The sequence below is a fragment of the Rhineura floridana genome, chromosome 5 (genome assembly GCF_030035675.1).
Source record: "Rhineura floridana isolate rRhiFlo1 chromosome 5, rRhiFlo1.hap2, whole genome shotgun sequence".
In the NCBI taxonomy this organism is placed as follows: Eukaryota; Metazoa; Chordata; class Lepidosauria; order Squamata; family Rhineuridae; genus Rhineura; species Rhineura floridana.
The window spans coordinates 94,147,203-94,174,001 of NC_084484.1; the positions used below are offsets into that span (position 1 = coordinate 94,147,203).

Genomic DNA, 26,799 nt, shown 5'->3' on the forward strand with positions numbered 1-26,799 from the left:
AATGCAGAATCCTGCATTTGTCTTTATTGAATTTCATTTTATTAATTTCAGCCCAATTTTCTAGTCTATCCAGGTCCCTTTGGATTTTATTCCTGTCTTCCATTGTGTTAGCTATCCCTCCCAGTTTCATATCATCTGCAAACTTCATAAGGCTTCCCTCCATCCCATCATCTAAGTCATTGATAAAAATGTTGAAGAGTATCGGCCCCAGGACAGAACCCTGTGGCACTCCACTCGAAACCTCCTTCCAGTCCAAAGCAGAGCCACCGACGACCACTCTTTGAGTACGGTTTTCCAACCAGTTATGAATCCACCTGACAGTATTTCCATGTAGTCCGCATCTGACCAGTTTGCTAATCAAAAAGTCGTGGGGGACTTTGTCAAACACTTTGCTGAAATCTAGATAGATGACATCTACAGCATTTCCACCATCTACTAAGCTAGTGACCCGATCAAAAAAAGAGATGAGATTAGTTTGACAGGACTTTTTCTTGACAAACCCATGCTGGCTCCTACTAATCACAGCATTGTCATCTAGATAGTTGCCAATGGACTCTTTTATTATCTGTTCTAATATATTTCCCGGTATTGAAGTCAGACTGACCGGCCTGTAATTCCCCGGATCTTCTTTTTTACCCTTTTTAAAGAGCGGGACGACGTTTGCCCGTCTCCAATCCTCCGGCACCTCTCCCGTTCTCCAGGATTTCTCAAAGATGATGGCAAGAGGTTCCGAGAGTACATCAGCAAGTTCCTTCAATACTCGGGGATGCAGTTCATCAGGCCCTGGAGTTTTGAACTCATTTAGGTTAACTAGGTATTTCCTGACTATCTCCTTATCAATCTTGAACTGCAATCCCGACCCCTTACTGAGATTGCTACCAATGCAAGGTTGCACAGTGTTCCCTTTTTGGGAGAAAACAGAGGCAAAATAGGCATTGAGCAGTTCTGCCTTTTCCTTGTTATCTGTCAACATTTTGCCATCCTCATTGAGCAGCAGTCCCACCGTTTCCTTGGTCTTTTGCTTCGAACATATCTGAAAAACCCCTTTTTGTTGTTCCTCGCTTCCCTCGCCAGCCTCAGCTCATTCTGGGTTTTAGCTTTCTTTACGCTATTCCTGTAAGCCCGAGCCGCTCATCGGTACTCTTCCTTGGTGATGCATCCTTCCTTCCATTCTTTATACATGCTCTTTTTTATTTTTACCTCCTCCACCAGTCTTCCGTGTAGCCACATTGGCTTTTTCCGATGTCTTCCGTTTTTCTTCCTCTTTGGAATTGTTTGCGATTGCACTTTTTGTAATACGTTCTTCATGAACTCCCATGCTTCTTGGGCTCCTTTTTTCTTTAGTCTATCTAGCCACGGGATCCTACCCATCATTTCCCTGAGCTTGCTAAAATCAGCTTTCCTGAAATCCAAGGTCCATATCTGACTATATTGTTCTTTGGCTTTCCCCAGAATCACGAATTCCAGCATTACGTGGTCACTTTCCCCCAAGGTACCGACCGCTTTAATTCCCGTGACCAATTAGTTCCTGTTAGTTAAGATCAGGTCCCAGGTTACCTCTGGCTGGCCACTAATTCCCCCCCCCAAAAAATTGTTGATTATGTCTCCAGAAGAAATTAACGCTTTCCTATATGCTCCACTCTCCTGCTGACTGAGAAGCCCCAATATGCATGCCTTTCCTGTCACTTGAGGGGTGAATATGAAATATTTGAACATGGAAATATATCCAAACAGTGAAAACTGTATCAATGTGCTTAATATTTTTTTGCTTCTGCCTTTCAAAGTGTTTTACAACAGTTACACATTATATAAAATGAAAGATTCTTATTACATATATGATAGATGGCTGAGAACTTCCAGTGTGGACAGGAACAAAGATGTCAAATTGCCTCCAGTCTTTTTGGCCCACCTTGCTGTGCTTTGCATCACTTCCTAAGAAAATTAAATATCAAGATACCACTCTTTTCCATGTCTGTACCTTTGGTGCCTGCTTCCAGACATCAGCTCTGGCAGGAATTGCTCTGTCCAGGCCCTCCCATAGCATGTGCGGGCCCTGGGGCAAAAGCATAGTTGGGGGCCCCCCACATTTGCTCCGGGTCACCGTCTTGATCTTGGCCTAGTCGCCGTAGGTGCGCAGGCACCAGTCCCGGAACTGCCGGCCCAGCTCGCTGTCCCCGGGGCGGCTACCGCTTGCTGACCGCAGCAGGAGCAGCAGTGGCGGCGGCATGGCAGGCAAGCCCGTCCTGGGCGGAAAGAGCGAGCGAGCTCTGTGCCCTGCCTGGCATGGCAAAGGCGAGCAGGCAGGGAGGGAGGAGCTGGGTGGTGAGCAGATCGCCAAGCGTGGGGGGCCCCCAAACCGCGGGGCCCGGGGCAATTGCCCCACTTCCCAGTGCCTAGGGGCGGCTCCGGCTCTGTCACACAGCGATGAAGAAATAGGGGCTTGTTTTGCAGCACTATTTGAAGCAGTCTCAGCAATCTTTAAAGGAGGGAGACTGCTTCAAACAGCACTTGCTTGGAATGCTCTCTTCGCATCAGCTGATGCGGGGGGGGACACTGCTTAGCACTGAGTTTGGATGTGTGAGAGCGCTTCTTATAGGGAACTCTCTGCCACACCCAGACCAAGCAGGATCACTTTCCCTTGGCATCAGCTGATACAGAGGGGCACAATCCTGCTTCGTACTGAGCTTGGAAGCGTGAGAGAACTCCATGTAGGGAACTCTCTAGCATATCCAGATAGGACTCTAATCTCTGCTCAGCCAAGGCAAGATTAAACCCTTTCCTCCTGCCCAAAAGCTGGCATTACTAACGATGCTGGGGGGTCGGCATGGTTTGGGGCAAATGCCTTAAAAGGCCAAATTGCCCCCCTTAGGGAGCTATGATTGGCCTGGAGGTTCCTCACCCCTACTCTATACTGATATTTTAAAAGTATATTATTTTTGCATTAGGTTCTACTCATGTTTATTTTATTCTGCTGCTTTTTGTATTATATTACTGATTTGACAACTGCTTTTATTTAAACTGGGTTGCTATCTTGTCTTAAAGCTATATGAAGAAAATTTATAGTCTGCTGTTTAGCATTAGGTCTCTTGTACTATTTTTATGGTACATTTATGCTGTTGGCATTTTCACTGATAAAATTACATTTTAAAAAAGTGATTGTATGATGTTTCAGGGGTGTACATCTCCTTAGATGCTCTTTGGCAGAGATGTGATCCATGAATGAATAAATACATAAAATAGTATTGTCTGAGCCAAATATCCGAGATGGAATTGGCCAGATGTTTATAAAAGATTTAACGTTACTTTTAGGCATCTCCCCTCTGTTTCAAAGCATTACTGGTATGGGGAACCTCTGGCCCTCCAATGGCCAGGGATGATGGGACTTGTAGCTCAGCAACATCTGGAGGGCGAGGTTTCCCACACCTGCATTACAAAGACATACAGTGACATAATCAGTGAACATTTGTAAAACTAATCAGTTAGTGAAACCAAAGATGCAATGCTATAAGCAAAATACATACATACCACTTAGAATAATAAAAAGGTGATACATAAAATAGTCAACATGAGAACAGAAAAGGAACCAAATCACACTCAAAATGAAAGAACTATCAAAGCACTAATTATATATTACATTCCAGGAAATAGCCATGTTATGCTGCTTTTAGCTATGAATTAGCATTATTGGTGACAGGCTATAGCTACATCTTAAGTATATTTTTATAGTTTCCCCAGAAGAATTTCACAGCTTGGTATAAGTTTACAAGAACTTGGTATTTCACCTTTTGTGAACAGTTTTCAAAAATACAGCACAAATGGAAGAAACATTCCTTCATAGACCCTTCTTATCCCCCCGTATTCTTGTGTATTCTCTACTGGCACTTTATATGTGCAATGTGAAATTTTCAAAATGGAATTTCAGTTAACAGAGGTGGTTTCCATTTCAAGTGTATGTCTATGGTTCCTGGACTAAACTCCTTTGGTATTGGAACTTAACAACCATTTGTTATCCCATATCTGAATGAACAGTTTAACCGCTGAAATATAGGTTTGCAGAGTACACAAGTCAATAGGAGTGATAAGAGAAATGTCTACTCTGTTTCTAGGACAGCTGGAGAACCAGAGCTCTGGGGTCGGTACGTCAAACCTTTGACTCCGACTCCTCTATTTTTCTACTGTCCAACTCCCGACTCCTTCATAAATGGCAAATGTATATTAATGTATTAATATTAATAAATTAATATTAATATTAAAATATTAATTTTATTTTGAAGTCTGAGTCAGGACATTTGTACCGACTCCAACTCCACCCAAAATTGCTTCCGACTCCGACTCCACGACTCCGACTCTGCAGCCCTGTGGAGAACTGCTGGAGACAGTGGTGAAAATCCTCCATAGAGTGCTCATGTGATCATTCTTGCCCCACTTACACTTCCCTAAAACCAGCTTTTGAAACAAGACATATTAACAGTGTAAAATAAATAGACAACCAGTAGTCTCTTCTGTTAGCAGGGGCATGTGGGAAAGTGGACCACCACAGAGTGTGCCTGGTAGCCACTCTCCCTCCCTCTTCTACTTCCCTCTGCTTATTATAGCTGGTACTTCCAGAGCTAACTGATCTTATAATATGTGGCACATTTGTGATGAAGAAGCAGCATACCTACACAATACTGGTGCTAGATTTCCCCCCCCCCACCCGAGTACTCTTGTGCGTTTGTAGCTGGGGAGATTTTTAACCAGAAACCTGCTTCTGATTATGATTATGCTCTAATTGCACTGTGGCTTGATCTATCTTTAAATATGAAGTGAATCCATCTACTGTCAGCTTTACTCCATTGCTGTAGTGAAGGCTGGGAACCAAAATTCTCAGTTTAAGAAGCTGGAACACTCTAGGATAGGGATTCCCAAACTGTTGTCCATGGACCCCCAGTGGTTTGCGAGCTTCACTCGGGTGGTCTGCGATATGTCTGCAGATCTGTGGTTGAAGATGGGAAATGGTACATCCATCGCATTGAATATTCATGTTGATTTAATTTCTTTAATTTCTTATATTGTGTTTTATTGTATTACAATTTGAATTCTATGGAATTACAATTTGTCCAACGGGCAGAAAAATAATTAAATGGTCTGCCAGGACTCTCAGCAATTTTCAAATGGTCTATCTGAGGAAAGTTTGGGAACCACTGCTCTAGGAGAAGCTAGAGATACCTGTGAGATACCAGTTCACAATATAGGTATGAGGCCAATCATTCATCTTATAAAACCCCCAATGAACTAAGCATACAGTTTCATTCTCCTCCAAGCAAACAATGTACCAAAGAAGCTTCTGTTTCTTTTAGATTAGTACTGGAAACTTACCTTTCTACAATTCTATTTATGTACAAGTGCACTATGAAGCAGGTATAACAAGGGTGGAGGAGCAAAAAAACAGCATGAAATACTTGCCTCAGAACAGCCACACCCTAAACCCTCCAAAAAACTGCTTCTGCCAACCAGTAAACTTTTTTCAGTCTTTCAACTAGTTCCAACACTCAAAATCTCTCCTCCATTTTCAGATTTTCTTGCTCTACATAATTTCACATTAAATTGGCAAACCAGTTTCATTGTTTCTTCCCACTGTGAAAGCTGGCATGAACCAAGCAATACTATGTACTGACAGTTAGTTTCTACAGATAGTTGTCATGTCATGCCAAGCCTAAGGGTTTGAACAACAGAGTAGATGGATCCTACTACCATTAACATTTAACTGTTTCATTCCAGAGAAAACGTATAGAATTATTGGTTTCTTGTTCAGATCTGCAGATGATTCTGTGAGATGCCAGACCCATCTCTGGGAGTAGGTGAAATTGTTAATTATTGCTGCTAAACATAGTTTGTAAGTGATTTTACTTCTCTATCATTTTAATTTTGTATTTAGTGTATTGCTATATAGGCATACCCCGCTTAACGTTGCTTCACTTAACATCACCTCGCTATACCGTACATGCTCCATACGCCACCATACCCCACTTAACGTACGTGTGCTTTGCAATTACGGACGCTTAATGGCATGGCGCCGCTGCCATCTAGTGGCGATTGCCGTGCAGTACATGCATAGATAATTGCTTCACTTTAAGTACATTTTCACTTTACATTTACGCTCCGATCCCATTGCGTACGTTAAAGCGGGGTATGCCTGTAAACTTTTACGTTGTTAACTATTCTGTGCTCCTATCTGGAGGAAGGTTGCAATACAAAAAAAAATTATGAATTAAGAAAAATGCATTTAAAAAAGTAAACCTGTTAACACACAGAAAATAAACCTGACACACATTTCCTCATAAAACAGAACAAGGTTAATAAAGAAAGTCTAGCATATACAGAATAGCTGTAACAGAATCAATATACTGAGGTGCTAAAAAAAATCCACTCTAAGTATGAGTTTATGTAATCAGAAATCAATGTTTTTGTGTCTATAATTTTCCAGCAAATGCTATTCAAACAGGCTCACTAGCACAAGCACAAACCTCTGCCTTTGCTAGCTTGCACAACAAGTTGAACATCTTGTTTTTACACTTTTGAACAGTACATTAAGAGTAGACTCCAAGATTTTCTTCCATTGGAGAGCTTTTGGAATGGGGAAACACAGGGAACTGAAAGGTCACATGGATATTCCAGGAGATACTCACATTCAGGAGTCAAAATTCTAGAAGCACTCACATAGAGAAAACATTATACTCCACACCAAATTAAAGAATTCAGAGAAGCTATTAAAAAATGCTGGGCTCCTACAATTTGTTGGTAGCATCTAGGAACTTGAAATATTTATTCTGAACTTGTACTCAAAAAGTGCTACTATAGTGTTATCCATGGAATAATAGTCCATTCACATTATTGATTATTAATGATTGCAATGTGCTTTACGTGGGGCTGCCTCTGAAAACAGTTCAGAAGCTTCAGTTAGTGCAGAATGCAGCTACCCAATTGTTGGGCAGGTTCAAGGTGAACAGAGCATATAACACCTATCCTGTTCCAATTGCATTGGCTGCCTATTCGCTTCTGAGGCCAATTCAAAGTGCTGGTTTTGACCTACTTACTTTACCTATTTAAAGAGATCTATTGACCTCTTTACAGCTCAGAACACCAATATATTCTGCAACACCTCTCCCAATATAAACCTACCCAGATCCTCAGATCTTCCTCTGAGGCCCTTCTCCAGGTCCCGCCTTTCAGGGAAGCTCAGAGGCAGATGGCAAGGGAGAAGGCCTTTTCCGTTGTGACACCCCATCTGTGGAATATGCTCCCCAGTGAGGTCCACCTAGAACTGTCATTGACATATTTTCAGTGCCAGGTAAAGACATACCTTTTCTCCCAGGCATTTGATAGATTGAGATGAATGTTTTCTTTTTAATATGCTGCCAACCCTTCCTGTGGCTGTGTGGGGGTGGTATTGCTATTGTTTTGTTGTTGTATATTGTTATGTTTTACAGTCTTTTCTTTTGTTTGAACACTGTGTAAGTCACTTGGAGACCTTTGGGTATCAAGCGACTAATAATTTAATTAATGATAACAATAACAACAAAACAATAATGGACCTACCTACCACTAAGGAGATCCATTATTATTGCTGTTGACATCATTATTATTAATTTAATTATTAGTCACTTGATACCTGAACAAAAAGGGTAGAACAAGAGCCCTATTCCAAACTATTTGAGAAATTAAAGGGAAATTTAAACTAAGGGTAGGGATGTTGAATAATCAACAAGGGAACACGATTACTGAAATAAAAGGAAAATGGAAGTAATACACTGAAGAACTATATAAAGGAGATGCAAGAATGACAGATTCATTCACGGAGGAACCATATGATGAAGAACCAGAAACTTTAGAATGTGAGGTGACAGGTGCTCTTCAAATACTTGGAAGAAACAAATCACCAGGAACAGATGGCATACCAATAGAGTTGCTACAAGCTACTGAGACTGAATATGTCCAAACTTTGACAAAAATTGGTCAAGAAATATGGAAAACTAAACAACATCCTACAGGCTGGAAGCATTCCATATACATCTCAATTCCAGAGAAAGGAGATCCCAGGGAATGAAATAATTATCGAACTATTCCCTTAATATCCCATGCAACTAAAGTAATGCTCAAGATTCTACAACAAAGGCTCTTACCATATATGGAGTGAGAAATGCCAGATGTCCAAGCTGGGTTCAGAAAGGGAAGAGGCACCAGAGATCATATCGCAAACATACACTGGATAATGGAACGGACCAAGGAATTTCAGAAGGAAATCAACTTGTGCTTTATAGATTACAGGAAAGCCTTTGACTGTGTAGATCATGAAAAACTATGGAATGCTTTAAAAAAAATGGGGGTGCCACAGCATCTGATTGTCCTTATGCACAACCTATAACCTGGACAAGAGGTACTGTAAGGACAGAATATGGAAAAACTGATTGATTCCCAATCGGAAAGGGGGTGAGACAGGGGTGTATTTTATCACCCTACTTGTTTAATCTATACGCAGAACATATATGGAAAGCGGGATTGGACGAAGATGCAGGAGGTGTGAAAATTGGAGGGAGAAATATCAATAATTTAAGATATGCAGACGATACCATACTACTAGCGGAAACCAGTAATGATTTGAAATGAATGCTGATGAAAGTTAAAGAGGAAAGTGCAAAAGCAGGACTACAGCTGAACGTCAAAAAGACTAAAGTAATAACAGAAGATTTATGTAACTTTAAAGTTGACAATGAAGATTATCAATACCTTGGCACAGTCATTAACCAAAATGGAGACAATAGTCAAGAAATCAGAAGGCTAGGACTGGGGAGGGCAGCTATGAGAGAACTAGAAAAGGTCCTCAAATGCAAAGATGTATCATTGAACACTAAAGTCAGGATCATTCAGATCATGGTATTTCCGATCTCTATCTATGGATGTGAAAGTTGGACAGTGAAAAAGGCGGATAATAGAAAAATCAACTCATTTGAAATGTGGTGGTGGAGGAGAGCTTTGCGCATACCATGGACTGCGACAATGACAAATAATTGAATATTAGAAACCAGAACTATCATTAGAAGCTAAAATGATGAAACAGAAGTTATCATACTTTGGACACATCATGAGAAGACATGATTCATTAGATAAGACAATAATGCTTGGAAAAACAGAAGGGAGTAGAAAAAGAGGAAGGCCAAACAAGAGATGGATTGATTCCATAAAGGAAGCCACAGACCTGAACTTACATCTAAACAGGGTGGTTCATGACAGATGCTATTAGAGGTCACTGATTCATAGGGTCGTCATAAGTCGTGATCAACTTGAAGGCACATAACAAACCACTAGGGACAGTAATGTGCTCTTCTTTTGCCTGTAAGTTTCATTTTATTTGTTTTAAAGCTGCCACATCTTAAGTTTCAACAGCAGTTCATCCAGTTCTGATACAGACTAATGTTTAACTGAAGTGTTCATGATCTCATTCCTATCATATAACCCCTTGTCTAGAATTTCAACAGGGCCTCATTTCTTTCTACTTTACCTTCAATGCTAACCTGAGCTCATACAATAAATTAACTTTCTGGACACCATGGTGCATCTATGTAATGAATGGCAGATATCCTTGAACATAATTTAAGAAATGTAATATGGAGCAAAACCCTTACTGAGCTAAACTTTCACCTCCTCGCTCTACTTCAGGAATTAGTATCAGACTTAGCTTGCTTATTTTTTCCCTCCCCATTCTTTTTCCATTTCTATTGTGTAATTACACTGTGAGTCTGCAAGCTGGGACTATATTCTTCTTTCATCTCTGTACAGCACTTAGGAGATCTTAGGTGCTTTATGTAAGAGATAAATAATTCCTGCAAATACCAGCTAGAGTACAGCACAAAAACCGCTGTCTAGCCCAGTGGTTTTCAAGCATTATTCATTCAGGTAACATTTTCCATGCTACCTAGCGTGCCACAGAACTTCTACACCAGAGTTGTTCAGCCTTGGATCCCAAGATGATGTTGGACTACAACCCCCATAACCCCCAGCCAGTTTTGCCAATGCTCAGGGATGATGGGAGGTGCAGTCCAACAACATCTAGGGACCCAGAAGTAGAAAAATGCTGTTGTAGACATTGCAGAGAATTCTATAAGCTATCTGGCACATTTCAGAGGAAAAATGGATGTGATGAGGTGAAGCTGTCTTTCAGGAAAGCTTGTCTGCCATTACCAATTTTCTCACTAAGAAAAACCCTATACAGATGTATTTCACACACTAATGTCATAAAATGCAATAAAACTATATATTAAAACCTGCAGAACACAGCAGACCAAATTCCAATCAGCAGAATCAATAAATACATTAATTAAAACCAACTATTGCAACATACTCATAGGCCTGGGAAGGGGGAGGATCCTGGTGCCAGAGAAGAACTCTTGACAAGGGCATTCCACAATTCCCCAAGAAAGCTTTCTGTCTGGCCACCACTTTCCAAACTTCAGAGAATAGGAGTTTCCAAGGAACACAATACACTACGATACCATATTTGCCCCAGGCCTTCAGAAAAGATTAATACACATAATTGAATGGCTTACAGCCCATACGTCTACAAGCCTGAGCCAAAAAACGGGGGGGGGGGAGACTAGGCTGGTACCCAGGGAAAATATACTACATCAGTAGCCTACTTGTGGAGTTGACTGAACACTCTGTACCTTCAAATTACCCAAACAACCCTAGAAAATAATGATTCTTCCTTGAAGGCCTTGGCATAAGAGGTCTGTATTTACTTCCAAAGAGGTTCTTAACATAGTTGATACCTACCAATAGCAGACAACCATTCACATTCCAGAGTTATACTGGAGTAATATAAGGCCACATCCACACATGATGTTTATTCCACATTAAACAGTCATGGCTTCTCCCAAAGAATCCTGGGAAGTGTCGTTTGTGAAGGGTGCTAGGAAGAGACTGTTATTACCCTCACATGGCTCCAATCTGCGGGAGAATTCTCTGGGAAGAGAGCTGACTGTTAAACCACTCTGGCCACTGGAGCTCTGTCAAGGGAATAGGAGTCTCCCAACAACAACCAGGACCGTTCACAGGATTCTTTGGGGGAAGACATGACTGTTTAAAGCAGAATAAATATCTGGCGTGGATGTGGCCTCTGGGACAATTATCATGGCACTTAACACAGGAGCTGTTCACCTTAGCACCTGTCAGCAATGATCTATTCCTGCTTATAAATGCCAAATGTAAGAGAATGAATGCAAACAAAACATTAAAATAAATGGAAAGGTTTGTTAGTATCCCTAAACATGCTTTAACTTTGGGCTCATTATAATTTAGAAAGAAAGAAAGCTGAAGGGGAAATAGTTTAAAGTACTTGCAGAGCTGAAGTATTATGCATGTCCTTACTAGAAAATTCAGCTGCTTCTCATTTGGTATTATAGAAGTAGATGGTTCATGCTTTGATACTATTGTAAATGTAGATTATATTTGATTGCACGCTGTGATCATTCCTTGTATTCCTATTTAGTTTTATTTCATTTTCTAACTTGTTTTTTCTCCAGTTTGACTTAATGTTATGTCTAAACCAGCACTTGTGGTTTCTTTCTCTGCAAAGAGACCATGATCTGAAGCCAAGGTTTGTTCTTGGCTACCCAACTCTGAAACAAACCACAAGTGCTGGTTTGGACATAACATTAAGCTGACCACTTCATGGTTTGTTTCCTTGCTTGACTAAGGGAGGAGCAAAGTGAGGTGGGCTACATACACTAGCATGCCACTTGCTCAGGCAGAAGCTAATTTGCCTAACTTTGACTGGAGTCAGTCAGTCAAATTATTTGCTGAAAACCACTGATCATCACAACATATACAGAAATACGAACAATACTGATGTATATTTTAGCATAGGTGGCTTTGCCTTACATGCAATGAGGCCACTGACTCTCGACTATGAAAGCTCACCAAGAGCCTCCAATTTTTTTTTCTCTTTCATTGCAAAATTAACATAGTTACTCTTCTGGAATTTGTCTCTGTACACACTTTGTATTTCCAGTTCAGAGTCACAAAACTGTTAACTCTCAGAATTCACTGTAATGTCATATTGTTTCAAACTTATTTAGAGTTCAGCATGCAGAAAAACATTAACTCCAGACAGACAATCAAACTAGAAGTTTAAAAGTAAACATAGTAAATGCTTCTAAATTATTATTTGTACTGCTGTATCAATTTTAGAACTTTTCAGACTATGAAACAGTACACATGGGCATGGTATTAAAACAAATTTAGTTCAGTTATATATATTGAAACCCTAAGTCATAAGAAAAAATATCACACCCTAGCTCTTCAAACATGTATGTCCAGCAAATTACTTATAGTGGGAAGCTTCACAGACCAAATAGTTTAAATATTCTCATCAGATTAATAGTGCAACCCAATTCTTGAGTTATGTTGGCTACATGAGGATAAGATTATTATGAAATCTCTTATCCTGACATTACTCCATGTTACACCACTATAGCAAAGCTGTGATGTTATACTGATATATTACACTAGTGTTGTCAGCATAGATGTTTTGTCATAGTATAACAGGTGAAGATGAGGACATAATGGGGGAGGATCAGAGTAATGGCCAATTTACCCTGAATCTCAGTGCCTGGGCCGGCCTCCTCCTCCAGCAAAGTTAGATCTACAAAACTGGTGTCATAAATAACAACTATCCTTGGAGTTAATGGAGAGTCCCAGAATGCTAGCTCTTCCCTTCCTCCCCACCACATTGGAGTATAGAATACTGAGCAACCAAATAGCTAATTGTGGCACAGCACCAGGAGTATTTAAGGCCCCATTTGTACTATGGGTGGTATTCAATGCTAGTACTACTCAGAACAGACCCACTAAAGTTAATAATTACTAACTTTACATTACAGCAAAGCCTTTGATTGTATAGATCATGAAAAACTAAGGAATACTTTAAAAGAAATGGGGGTGCCACAGCATCTCATTGTCCTGATACGCAACCTATAACCTGGACAAGAGGTTACTGTAAGGCCAGAATATGGAGAAACCGATTGGTTACCCATCGGAAAGGGGGTGAGACAGGGGTGTATTTTTTCACCCTATTTGTTTAATCTATATGCAGAACATATCATGTGGAAAGCGGGACCGGACCAAGATGGACGTGTGAAAACTGGAGTGAGAAAAATCAATAATTTATGCAGACGATACCATACTATTAGCAGAAACCTGTCATGATTTGAAAAGAATGCTGTTGCAAGTTAACGAGGAAAGCACAAAAGCAGGACTACAGCTGAACGTCAAGAAGACTAAAGTAATGACAACAAAAGATTTATGTAACTTTAACGTTGACAATGAGGACATTGAACGTGTCAAGGTTTATCAATACCTTGGCAAAGTCATTAACCAAACTGGAGACAACAGTCAAGAAATTAGAAGGTGGCTAGGACTGGGGAGGGCAGCTATGAGAGAACTAGAAGAGGCCCTCAAATGCAAAGATGTATCACTGAATACTAAAGTCAGGATCATTCAGACCATGGTATTCCTGATCTCTATGTATGGATGTGAAAGCTGGACAGTGAAAAAAGCAGATAAGAGAAAAATCAACTCATTTGAAATGTGGTGGTGGAGGAGAGCTTTGTGCATACCTTGGACTGTGAAAAAGACAAATAATTGAGTGTTAGAACAAATGAAACCAGAATTATCACTAGAAACTAAAATGATGAAAACTGAGGTTATTATACTTTGGACACATCATGAGAACACATTTCACTAGAAAAGACAATAATGCTGGAAAACAGAAGGGAGTAGAAAAAGAAGAAGACCAAACAAAAGATGGATTGATTCCATAAAGGAAGCCACAGACCTGAACTTATAAGTCAATAAGCTATTGGAGGTCGCAGATACATAGAGTCGCCATAAGTCGTAATTGACTTGAAGGCACATAACAACTTGCATTAATTAATTTCAATGGGTAGGCCTCTCAGTACTCTATACATTTAAAGCAGTATCACACCACTTTAAACAGTCATGGCTTCCCCAAAGAATCCTGGCAACTGTAGTTTGTTGAAGGTACTGAGAGTTGTTAGTAGACCTCCTATTGCCCTCACAGAGCTACAATTCCCAGAATTCCCTGGGGAGAACTTATTGTTAAACCACTGTGGGAACTGTAAGATGTGTGGCATGTGCTATATCTATAGATTTCAGAATTGTGAGCATACAAGAGTCTAAGAGGAACTTTGTAATGGAAACTGTGGTGAGAGGACACTTATACAAAGGAAGTACTTTAGATCAGTAGTTCCCAAACCTTTTCCCCACTGATCACTTGAAAATTGCTGGTGGACCACTAAATGATATTTTCTGCCATACCAGCACATTGTAATGTGCTGTCCTAGATGCTCTATGGTCTTGGATGTGTGACGATTACATGTGTGTTTGGAAGACCCACTTAAAACACCAGTAGGAAGCTCTTCTGTGAGGGGGAAATATCCAGGAGATATTCTTTCTCTCTGCTCTCCCACCCCACCCCCGTCCCCCTGGACTGGGATGAGTTTGGATGCATCTCAGTCTGGTGTCTCAGCTTTGACCATTCCGCCTTGAGTGACCCTGCTAGGAGTCTAACCTCTTGGTCTAGACTCCTGAAGGCATTGCTCTCAGCTTCTTCAACCCCCTCACCACGTTAAGGTTTGCATCTTAGAGGAGGGCCAACTATTTACATATGAATCACAAACTCTGGTGCCAAGAATTAAAACATGGTAAGGTTTGAGAATTACTTACTCTTCCGGTCCAGGGAGTTATCTAAGTTCTGAAGCTGTGTTCCTGTACACATACGTAAAATATTTTTTGCAGCACAATCTTCTGCACACTTAATTGGAAGTAGGCCCTGTTAAACTCAATGGGGCTTACTTCTGAGTAATTATCAATTAAAACCTCAAAATACATCAGTCTTATGAAAAACATTTATAAAACCAACAACAAAGTGGTTTACACCCACTTCACAGAAAGCATGAAGCCTGATTTACAGTGCAATCCTATGCATGTTTACTCAGAAGTAAGTTCCAGTAAGTTCAATGGAGGTAACGCCTACATAAGTGTATATAAGACTGTATGTAGCCTCAAATGATTAATTTCATGAATTTCATTAGAAGACACCAGAAATGTGAAAGAATAAGCCTTTTTTAAAGTGCAAGAATCTAAAGTTATTAAAAGGTGGTCTGTAATACAAGGAAATGTATGTTAGCTGGTCTCTGACAGAAACAGATACTGAGCCTTTTGTAAATACCCAGACACCACTGTTTGCATGATGTCATAAGCAGTTACTATTTACAGTTCAATCCACAATCCATGTAAACTTAAAAATGATCTGAGAGCTGGTACAGGCGGGTCCCACTTATACGGCAGGTTCCGTTCCGGACGCCTGCCGTAAAGCGGAAATCGCTGTAAAGCAGAACTCCATTGAGTATAATGGGGCGCTGTGATGTTCCTGCTTATATTGTAAATATGGTAAGTGCTGTTTAAATAGAAGATATATGGTAAGTAGAGTGAAAGAGGAGGGGGGAGTACATGAGCAGTAGAATGTTGGATGATTGGCTGAGCGTTTGAATGGCTGGGAGTATAAATGGAAGAATGACAGTTGAATCTGGAGGTGGTGTTTAGGAGGTAGTGAATTGAGGGGTGGAGGTTGTGGTTGAGGTGGTGTCTTTGAGAGGTTGAGAGAGAGGTTGGAGGTTTGGAGGTGGTGGTGTTGAGAGCGAGTCGGAGTTCTGAGGCAATTAGTAAGAAGTCAAGTACCTAACAGAATATAGATGAAACCATACGCTTGTGAAACATTCCTTCAGTAATCTTGTTATTTCTAATATTAAATAAATACTTATTTGGTTTACCAAAGGCCTGATCCTTGGCTGGGGGAATATACAGACTAGAAGGGAGGGCAAGGTAATTACCAAGGCTGAACAGAAACTGTATCTAATGGTGGCAGCAGTAAAGGGAGAGATTGTAACAAGTCAAGTATCCAGAGCAACCCAGAGTTGTATGCTTTAAATATAAAGATACAAGGGGGTTGGGAACAGCATAGGCACACAGTCACAAAGTAACAAGCTATAGAGAGACTTAGGCAAAGTCTCTGGGAGTTTGGGTTACAGAAAGTGACTGGTGGTGCTGCCTAGCAGTGGGATCTAGTGAGATCTGTGCTAGAGCTGTAAAGGGTAAGAATAAACCTGACGTTCCTGTCTGCTGGTAGCCCCAAGGGAGAGCTTCACAGGTGGTGCTGGGGAAGGACGTCACAGGCGCATCGCGCGAAAATGCCGCAAAAGCGCAAAATCGGCTTTAAAACGGGGAATGAAAGCTGCCGCATTAGCAAAACGCCGGAAGCGGGGCCCTACTGTATAGTGAGCAGTGAGATACCTAAGTTCATATGTCTTAGCCATACACTTCCTTGTTAGCATTAAGCATATGCATATATAAACACACCATCTTCAATATGCGAGTATAAACACATTCTTGCTTACCTTTTAGGGCTGTTATACAGATTGCTAAAATAATATGCATTAAGTTTTTTAAACATCCTAGAATGTTTCATAACTTTATTATGATTATTAGCAGAAGCAATTTAGGTATGCATGTCAACTTCAGTAGAACTAAATCACCTTTAAGCTACTTTTTAGGAACAATATGGTTAGATTCTGGATTAGAGAATTAGTTCAACAACTCATTTTTGGAACCACTGTGACAATGTTAATTATCCAATCACATGGAATAGCACATTAAAAACCACTATGATTTTTAGTATTACAAAGCATCAAGGTTAAAGAAACATCATTGTACTACAGAAACATAAAACACATCTGCCATAAAGTCTGCCACTTACTGACCTATACTGAAATAAATCTGTACCCCTTCCAATAAACGAGTGCACATTATCTCTACTATTCTTATTTTACACATGCAGAGTGGCTTTGGAACAATATACGTCTTTATTGCATAAATCCCCAAACACACCATGTGAGGAGGAATGCTCTTATCTTTATTTTACAAATGGAAAACGGAGGCTGAAGAACTATGATTTGCCCAAATGCTGCACAGTGAGTCCCCAAAGCCTCAAACCCAGTAACATCTCCTTACAACAATTTAACTTTTTAAAGTATCGAGGTGGAAGGAGATAGAGGAAAATTACTTTTCACTCTTTTCTATGTTCGTAATATTTCCTTTTCTTTTTTTTAACTATGCCTCAGAGCAACCCAGTGTATTAGACAGCTTCAGGCATTTCAAGGGCCCCAACTAATTCTTTACAACAGCAGGAACAATTATGATGGCTAGTAGGTAGAAAGCTATATATACAATTTCTGTAGCTCGGAGCTCTCCATACTACACAAATGAGATGCACTGAGACAAGCAAAAAATTTAAACTTGTCCATGATGTTCAAAACCCAGCTGCACCACAGACATAACAGCTTGGCCTTGGGAAAGTTACCTTCCTCTCAATTCCTTTTTCTTCTTACTTTTTGGAGAACGGAACTAAGAAAAATTCAGCATATGGTGTGAAGGAAGCATAAAATATATATAATAATTAACTACACATCCTCTTAACTCTTTGCAGACATGGCAACAGACACATGTACCATCACCACACATCCAGTCCAGGGGGACGGGTGTGCGTGTGGGAGAGCCGAGAGAAAGAATATATCCTGGATATTTCCCCCTCATAGAAGAGCTTCCTCTGGCAAGAGCTACTGGTGTTTTAAGTGGGTCTTCCAAACACAAGTGTAATCGTCACACATCCAAGACCAAATTGGAGAAAGAGAAGGTATGCCTCATGAATTCCCTTCCTGGTGTTTTGAGTTGGTCTTCCAGAAAGAGAATTAGGAGAAGTAACTCGCCCAAGGCTAACCCTGCGCGTCTGGGGCATAAACAGCCTCGGGCGCCAAGAGCTCCGCTGGAACCCGAGTACTTCAGTTATTTGGCGAATAACCTCGCAAAACGCCTACCGCCAAGCCTGGCGGTGACACGGCGAGACCCACCCAGGGACCACCGGACACAGCAACTCCTCCCACTCTGTCCCTCCTTTCCTGCTCCGTGTCACCGACAACTCCAGCTTCTCTCCAGTGTCACGGGGGCTGGGGAACGAGAGGGAACACGTCCACCGTAGACCTCCCTGCCCGCCCATCCCGCTCCTCCTCCTTCACTCTCAGGTCACTCACAGGTAACGATGGGCTTGTTCTCCATGGTGTAGATGACCGGCGGCGTCTCCACCTCCTCCTCGTCCTCTCCCAACACCCCTTCACTGGCTGCTGCTGGTGCTGCTGTTACCGCCGCGGGTTCCATGGGCGGGAAGGGCACTCAGCCCCGGCTCTCTCTGGTCCCGCATCCGCTCCGCGCCATGGATTCGGCCACCGCCGCACGTTTCTCCTTCGCTCTCTCGCCGCCGCCTTTTCCGTCTCAAAATGGGTAAGTCTTCCTATTTCCCTCCCCCCTCCCAAACCCCCAATTGGCCACCTCGCGTGCTACCCCCACAGATGGAAGAAAGTCCCAGGCTCATCCGCTTCCTGTATTACTGGACCAGCATTACCGCTTCCGGTAAAGGAAGAAGCAGACGTTAAAGGGGAGGGCCTCCGATAAATAAATAAAAAAGTATTTAAAGGGGAGTACAGAGCGTTGAAGGAAGTGTATTAAGTATGAGTCCGGTACGCGTACCTGTGCAGGCCTGTCTCTGCAGAGGAAAGGGGGTGTTGGTGACTGAAGCGCGCGCACATATTTCCTCCCTCTCAAGACAGAAGAGTGACCAGGGCTAGCGCTTCACAATTTTTGTTTTTCATATTATTTTCTACAGTAGTTCTTGCCAGGGTTTCCCCAGGAAATGATATTGAGGAGAGCTGACCTTAGCAAATGTGAACATCAGGCACAACAACAATAATAAACAACAAAAATAAATTATCGATTCACAGCCTTGATCATTTAATTAGATTTAACTCATGATTTAATATTACACAAAATAAACTTAGGTACATATACATAATTCTTGGATTTGTTGTAATTTTGCACATCTCTGTTGTTTAACTAATACCTTAATTTATTATTTTATTTATTAGATTTATATCCCACCCTTCCTCCCAGTAGGAGCCCAGGGCTGCAAATGAAAGCACTAAAAACACTAAAACATCATAAAAACAGACTTTAAAATATATTACAACAAAATATTCTTAAAATATATTAAAACAAAACATCTTAAAAACATTTTTTTAAAAAAAGCTTTAAAAACATCTTGAAAAGCAATTCCAACACAGACGCAGACTGGGATAAAGTCTCTACTTAAAAGTCTTGTTGAAAGAGGGAGGTGTTCAGTAGGTGCCGAAAAGATAACACAGATGATACCTGTCTAATACTTAAGGGGAGGGAATTCCAAAGAGTAGGTGCCACTACACTAAAGTTCAACTTCCTATGTTGTGCAGAACGGACCTCCTAATAAGATGATAGCTGCTGCAGGGGGCCCTCACCTGCAGAGTGTAGCAATCGACTGGGTATATAAGGGGTAAAACGATCTTTCAGGTATTCTAGTCCCAAGCTGTATAGGGCTTAGCACACCAAAATCAGAACCTTGAACTTAGCCAGTAGCTAATGGGCAGCCAGTGCAATTCTTTCAGTGGGGTGTGTGTGTGTGTGTGTGTGTGTGTGACATGTTGGTGATACCCTGCCCCAGTGAGCAGTTGTGCCACCACATTTTGCACCAGCTGCAGCTTCCAGACCAACCTCAAGGACAGCCCCACACAGGGCTGGATTAAGCTGAGGAGGGCCCCTAGGCTGATTGGTGTTTGGGGGGCCCTATCCCCATGCTTCACCTACCTTTCTGTTGTTTTTTGTGGCGTGCGCAGGTTTGCCATAAATCAAGATGGCGGCCAAGGTTTCCCTAAGGAGCTGAAGCCTCTGCCACCATCTTTGTTGATGGCAGCAATGCGCACATGTAGCACACATTTCTGCCATCAGCTAAGATGGCGGCAGAGGCTTTAGCCCCTTAAGGAAACCTCGGCCGCCATCTTGATTTATGGCAAACCTGCGCACGCCGCAAAAAACAATGGAAAGGTAGGTGAAGCGTGGGGATAGCGGGGGGATGGTGGTCCACAGATGCTTCTGCGGATTGCAGAAGGAGAGTGGAGGGCCCCCTGTAGCTCCAGGGGCCCTCAGGCCAGTGCCCCACAGGCTCCCCAAGAGCTCTGGGCCCCTAGGCTTCAGCCTACTAAGCCTAATGGATAATCCGGCCCTGGCCCCACATAGAGCACATTACAGTAATCCAGCCTGGAGGTTACCAGTTCATGGACAACAGTGGTCAGGCTATCCCAGTCCAGAAACGGTTGCAGCTGTCTTATCAGCCCAAGTTGGTAAAAGGCGCCCTTAGCCACTGAGGTCACCTGGGCTTCTAGTGACAAAGATGGATTCAGGAGTACCCCTAGACTATGGACCTGCTCTTTCAGAGGGAGTATGACCCCATCCAAACGCTTGCTTAACCACCCTCTAAATTTTCATGGCGATACACAAAGCAGTCCAAGAGAATCGAGAGTTCAAAATCTGAAAAGAGAGAGAAAACAGACCCCTTTTGGACTTTTTTTCTGTCAAAGTTCTCATAATTTGTTGAAATTAAAAATCACCTATGTTCACAGAATACCTGTAATCTTATTTCTGACCTTGCCTCATACTCTGACCTTCATCTTCTGCAGTTTAAATGTTTAAAAAATGCCTAACTGATTTTTAATCAATCTAACAAATTTAGCATTGTAGTCAGTTGTAAACCAGGGCATGCTCAGTAAGAACCAACTGTGAGCGTTCAGACTCACAGCTGCTTGGCTTGGCTAATCAGGGGGCTACACCCACACCAGACCTTTATCTCACTTTAAATAGACATGGCTTCCCCCAAAGAATCCTGGGAAGTGTAGTTTGTGAAGGGTGCTGAGAAGAGACTCCTATTCTCCTGACAGAGCTTCCGTGGCCAGAGTGGTTTAACAGTCAGCCACTCTGATTGAAGTTCTGTGAGGGGAACAGGGCGTCTCCTAGCAACTCTCAGCACCACTCACTAACTACGTTTCTCAGGATTCTTTGCGGGAACCCATGACTGTCTAAAGTGGAATACAGGTCTGGTGTGGATGTGACCAGTGACAGCTTTGGTTTAAATTTGGATGGGAGACTACATGTGCCTTCTGTAGAATAAAAATGTGGGGAAAACCCTAAAAAAGAATGATACTGTTCACAATGTTTTCCTTTTGGAAAGGAAAGGGGCTTCCCTTTGCCCAGTGCCCACCCATCCAATCTCCCCTCCTCCCCTTCCTTCCTCCCCTTCCTGCCCTCCTCCTCCCCTCCCTGCCTCTCTGCCAGGTCAGTTTCACCTATCCTAGCATGACTGCACAGTACTAAATCCCATTGAACTCAAAAAGCATGCAGATGATCCTGCCCTCCCCTCCTCCTCCCTCCTATCCCCTTCCTCTTGCCCCTTTCCTCCCCCTTCCTTTGCCCCTCCCCATCCCCTTCCAATCCCTCCTTCCCCCTCCTCCTCTCCCCTCTTCCCTACCACATCTCCTTCCCCATGGTCAGTTTTACATATCTTAAGCATGACTACATGGGAGTAAATCCCATTGAACTCAATAAGCATGGAAATGATCAGACATGCCTTTCCCCTTCTTCCCCTCTTCTCTCCTTCTTTCTTCCTCCCCACCCCTCTACCTCCTTCCCTGCCCACTTTCCCCCTCCCCCACATGTTCAGTTTTACCTATCCTAAGCATGATTGCATGGGAGTAAATCCCCCTGAACTCAATAAGCATGCAACTGATCAAGCCTACCCTCATCCTTCCCTCTCACTCCTGCTTGTTCCCATCTCCTTCCCCCCTCCCCATCCCCTGTGGCCAGTTTCACCTGTCCTAAGCATGATTGTCGGCAAGTAAATCCCACTGAACACAATAAGCATGCAAATGATCAATCCATTCTCAGCAAACTTGCACAGGATCCCATTTCTTACCTCCCAGATTAAAAAGCAAAGAAATTCACTAATTCCTCCCTGTTAAAACAAGATCAGCATAGCACATGTCTTGTTTCTGTTATTTTGGCTAATTGCAGGTGTTGCCACCACTCACCATATGCTCAGAGGCACATGTTACTAAATTCTTCCAAGCTACACAGGAAGTGGATTGGACTGTGAAAGACCAACCCAAACTGTGTTTTATTTTTGCAAATTTGTAGAGCAGTACAATATCTCAGAGAGGAGGTCAGGTCTCCTGCTCCCCTGGTGCATTCATGATAGCTGCCCAATTTCCCTGCTTTTAAAGTTTGATAGAAATATCTGTTGGCTATAGGTACGTTCTTAAACGGCAAGGTTTTTTGCCTGTTAGTGAATATGTTACATTGATTGTGCTATATAAATGGCTCACTATGTACTTTTTATTGCTTTGTGTATATTAATATCAGTTTGCTTATATCATACATCAGTGGTTCCCAATCTTGGGGCCGTGACCCTCAGGGGGGCTGTGAAGTAATCAAGAGGGTGCTGCGAACAGTAAAGAAATGAATTGTTTATTATTATTATTTTTAAAAAAGTCTCTTCACTTCCTGAATGCTGTCTGCTCCCCACTGCCACTGCAGATGACACCTCCCCCTTGCTCCAAATGAGAGGGGAGGATTTTTGCTGAAGCACCAGAGCTTCTTTCAGGCGCACCGAGGGCAGGCATCTGCCTATAAAACACATGGCAGATGCCAAAGGAGGCTGAGGGTGGAGCTACCAGGAAGAAGAAGGGTTTGCCATCGCCAACTCCTGTCTCCTCACACTGTCACTGCTGACGACGCCCTTACTCAGAAGGAGAGGAGAGGGCTTTTCGTAAAGCAAAAAGAAGCAAGGCGGCAAGGAAAAGCTGCTTTCCCCCTTCCTTCCCGGCAGCCAGCCTGCCTGACTTTCTTGGTTCCTGATTCACTGCCATTTCCTTTTAAAAATTATTTGCAAGGCCACCCAGATCTCGCCTTCGGCCCAGACAGAGCCAAGGAGCAGTGAGGAAGCTCAGGGCTTGCTGGCCCTCATCTCTGAGGCTAAGTGTGTGTGTGTCAGCATCCCCCCTTTCTTCCACCTGCAATCCACCCCTCCAATTTTTTTCTCCAAGACGCTGCAGCTGTTGAGGGCTTCCCTCCTCCCATACGCTCAAATACATGCACAGCTGCAAATGCTTGCAGGAGGGGCAGGTGTGTGTGTGTGTGTGTGTTTGCGTGTGCTGACCTGTCTTCTGCTCCACTCTTATTCCCCGAGTGCACACTAACCAAGTCATCAGTTCTGATGGTCACCCCACGGTCTAAAAGCACTAACACCCCTACTCAATCTATCCACCCTTTTGTCTTAATTCTTTAGCATCCCCACCACTACCACATTGCTGCTTCTTTATTTATTTATTTATTTATTTTAAAAGTTCAGCAGGTTGGTTGAAGCTGGAGTCCACATACTGCAGCTGAAATTTATTTATTTATTTGTTATTGCATTTATATCCCACCTTTCCTCCAAGTTACTCAAGATGGTGCACCCCCCTTTCCATTTTATCCTTACACCAACCCTGTGAGATAGGTCAGGCTGACAGACTGTATCTGGCTCAAGGTCACCCAGTGGGCTTCATGGCTGGGTGGGGATTTGAACCTGGATCTTAGTCCAACACTGTAACCCACTGGTGTTGGGAGACAGGACGGTATATCTTCAGATTGTATGTGTGGGGGAGGGGATACCAATTTGATGAACCATTGCATTAAGAAAAGAAAGCAACACCTCCCTGTTTGCAGGGAGCTGTTTATGGAAAGGGACAATTGGAGATGTGATTTTGCCATGCACCATTTTTTCACTTAACAGAGGCTAAAATTACAATCAGCGGGGGGCGAAGGGTAACGAAATTTTTTGAGCTGATAAAGGGAGTCCTGTACAAGGTTGGGAATAGCTGTTATACATCACTCTTAGTATCCTAGAAAATACTGTATATAGATCAATAGATATAACTTGTTAAAATTTATTGACTATAGGATAAAAATTATAAAACACAGCATTCCAGAATGCAAAGATTGAATTCAAATAGAAGACACATAATTATTTGAAAATAATGATAGAGCAAAATATATCCACCAGCAGCAAGACTAAAGCATAGCAAATTGTCATCTGTCTAAGAAGTAAATGAATGTACCAATTCATAACAAAGTTTACAAACTACAACAGCAAATGAAAATGTTCTCTGGGTAATATATTTGTTTTGATCTAATAACAAGTAGCAAATCTTAACAAAGTCTGAGAATTCATTAAGGACTCTAACAAAACTTATCTTGGGCCATTATATAATGAGTAATTTAATAAATAATGTACAATATCATCTTCCCCACACATATACACAAATGATGCTCAGAGGAGCGCAGAGTGAGAAAAACAGCTTGTACCGTCTGGGAAAATAGATTTATGAAAGCCTCCCTCAAAGGAGGGAAGTAATAGCTTGTGAATATTGTTGTTGGGCATGGTCAGCTATAAATAGGGATGTCCAAGAATTCTGACAAAAACAGAAATGGAAGCAGAAATTGCTGCTGCTGGCTTATTTGTCCCGTGTCTGGAGCACAAATCAATTTAGTGAATACACTCGGTATTTGCTGTTGTTACTTTCATTCAGCAAAAGATACATAATGAATTATCTTATTTCCCTATTTGCATTGCATTTCCTTTACACTGACGTGAATGGGGTTTACATAGTTTAATTACAAAAGTTACGTAATTTTGCCTCATCAGACATCAAGACGAAGATTGTAGGTAGATGAACTGCAGCAGAGCAGAAACAGCACTGTGTGTGATGAACACAGGACAGGACAGAAAATATTGCCTTCTTACCTAACTATAAGGCAACAATACCACATGAAAAACAGAAATCATTTTGATGCTGCAAGTCCTTCCCAAAGACTTAATTAGTCTCTTCTATATAATCATGTCCAAAAATGCTGAGAATGTCAAAGGAAAAGCATAATATACAAAATACGTTTTTCATTTATTACCCCATTTAAGAACCTGTGGCTGTTTAGGCAACCTGGTGTCAGGCTTATGACTTCAACAGTATAAGTAGCGTTTTGGCACAAAGCAATGCAATATTTGTCTATATGTATGTAAGTGTTTATACTCTAACGTCAAGATGGGAGAACTGGAATGCTAGGTCTTAGAAGATAGCATATATATAGTAAGCATAATTGAAACCTGGTGGAATAGAGAAAACCAGTGGGAATGGAGAAAACCAGTGGAATTGAGAAAGCCAGTTTGTCCCTGGATATCAGCTGTGTTGGAAAGACAGGAAGGATATATTGGAGGTTGTGTTGCTCTATATGTGAAAGAGGGCATTGAATCCAGCAAGCTAGAAACCCCCCCAAAAGGCAGACTCCTTCACAGAATCATTGTGGGTGGTGGTACTGGGCCCCAAGAATAATTTAGTGCTGGGGACATTCTATCATCCCCCTGATCAAAATGCTCAGGGAAATCTTGAGATGAAAAATGAAATCAAGGAAGTATCCACATGGGGAAATGTTGTAGTAGTGAGTGATTTCAATCATCCTGTCACAGACTAGCTACATTTGTGTTCCAATTATGACAAAAAGGTAAAATGTCTAGATACCTTAAATGACTGCCCTAGAACAGCTGGTCATGGCACCGACCAAAGGGGAAGCAACCCTGGACTTAACTTTAAGTGGCACTCAGGACCTGGAGCGAGATGTAAGCATTGTTGAACTGATTGGGAGCAGTGACCATATTGCTATTGAACTAAACATACATGTAAATGGCCAATTACCAAGAAAATCCAACACAGTCACTTTTGACTTCAAAAGAGGAAACTTCCCCAAAATGAGGGGATTGGTAAAAAGAAAGTTGAAAAGCCAAGCCAAGAGGGTCAAATCACTCCAAAAATGCTTGGGAGCTATTTAAAAACATAATATTAAGAGCTCAACTGGAGTGTGTACCGCAGATCAGGAAAGGTACCACCAGGGCCAAGAGGATGCCAGTGTGGTTAATGAGCAGAGTCAAAGAAGCTATTTGAGGCCAGAAGGCTTTCTTCAAAAAATGAAATTTGTCCGAATGAAGAGAATAAAAAGGAACACAAACTCTGGAAAAAGAAATGCAAGAAGACAATAAGGGATACTAAAAAAGAATTTGAGGAGCACATTGCTAAATACATTAAAACTAACAACAACAAAATTATTTAAATATATTCAGAGCAGGAGAACATCTAGGGAGGCAGTTGGACTCTTGGATGACAAGGGAGTCAAAGGTGTGCTAAATAAGGATAAGGAGATTGCAGAGAAGCTAAATGGATTTTTTGCATCTGTCTTCACACTGGAGGATACAGGGCAGAGCCCAGAACCTGACCTAACATTTGCAGGAAGAGAGTCTGAGGAACTGAGGCAAACAGTGGTGACTAGAGATGATGTTATAGGCTTATTTGACAAAATACAAACTGACAAATTGCCAGGTCCGGATGGCATCCACCCAAGAATTCTCTAACTCAGATGAGAAATGGCTGATCTTCTAACAAAAATATTTAACTTGTCCCTCAGATCCTCCTCCATACCTGAGTGCTGGAAAGTGACCGATGTAACACTAATCTTCAAAAAGGAATCCGGGGAATCCTGTAAATTACAGGTCAGTTAGCTTAATGTCTGTCCTGGGAAAACTGGTAGAAGTATTGTTAAAGATAAAATAACTAAGCATATAAAAGAGCATATCTTGCTGAAGCAGAACCAGCATGGCTTCTGCAAGGATAAGTCCTGTCTCACTAGCCTATT

At 41.8% G+C, this 26,799-nt stretch overlaps 1 protein-coding gene across 3 annotated transcripts in view; it reads right to left on the reverse strand.

Annotated features, from left to right (window-relative positions):
• TRAPPC10 (trafficking protein particle complex subunit 10) overlaps window positions 1-18,549 on the reverse strand; it is an 83,069-nt gene extending 64,520 nt beyond the window's left edge. For 2 of the 3 annotated variants that reach the window (XM_061627518.1, XM_061627521.1), the window contains exon 1: window positions 18,201-18,549. In XM_061627518.1, the coding sequence (XP_061483502.1) occupies window positions 18,201-18,324 (124 nt within the window). In that variant the 5' untranslated portion in view covers window positions 18,325-18,549. The remainder of the gene's footprint in view (window positions 1-18,200) is intronic. The other variant, XM_061627517.1, reaches the window with a different exon arrangement.
• Window positions 18,550-26,799: the final 8,250 nt, after the last annotated feature.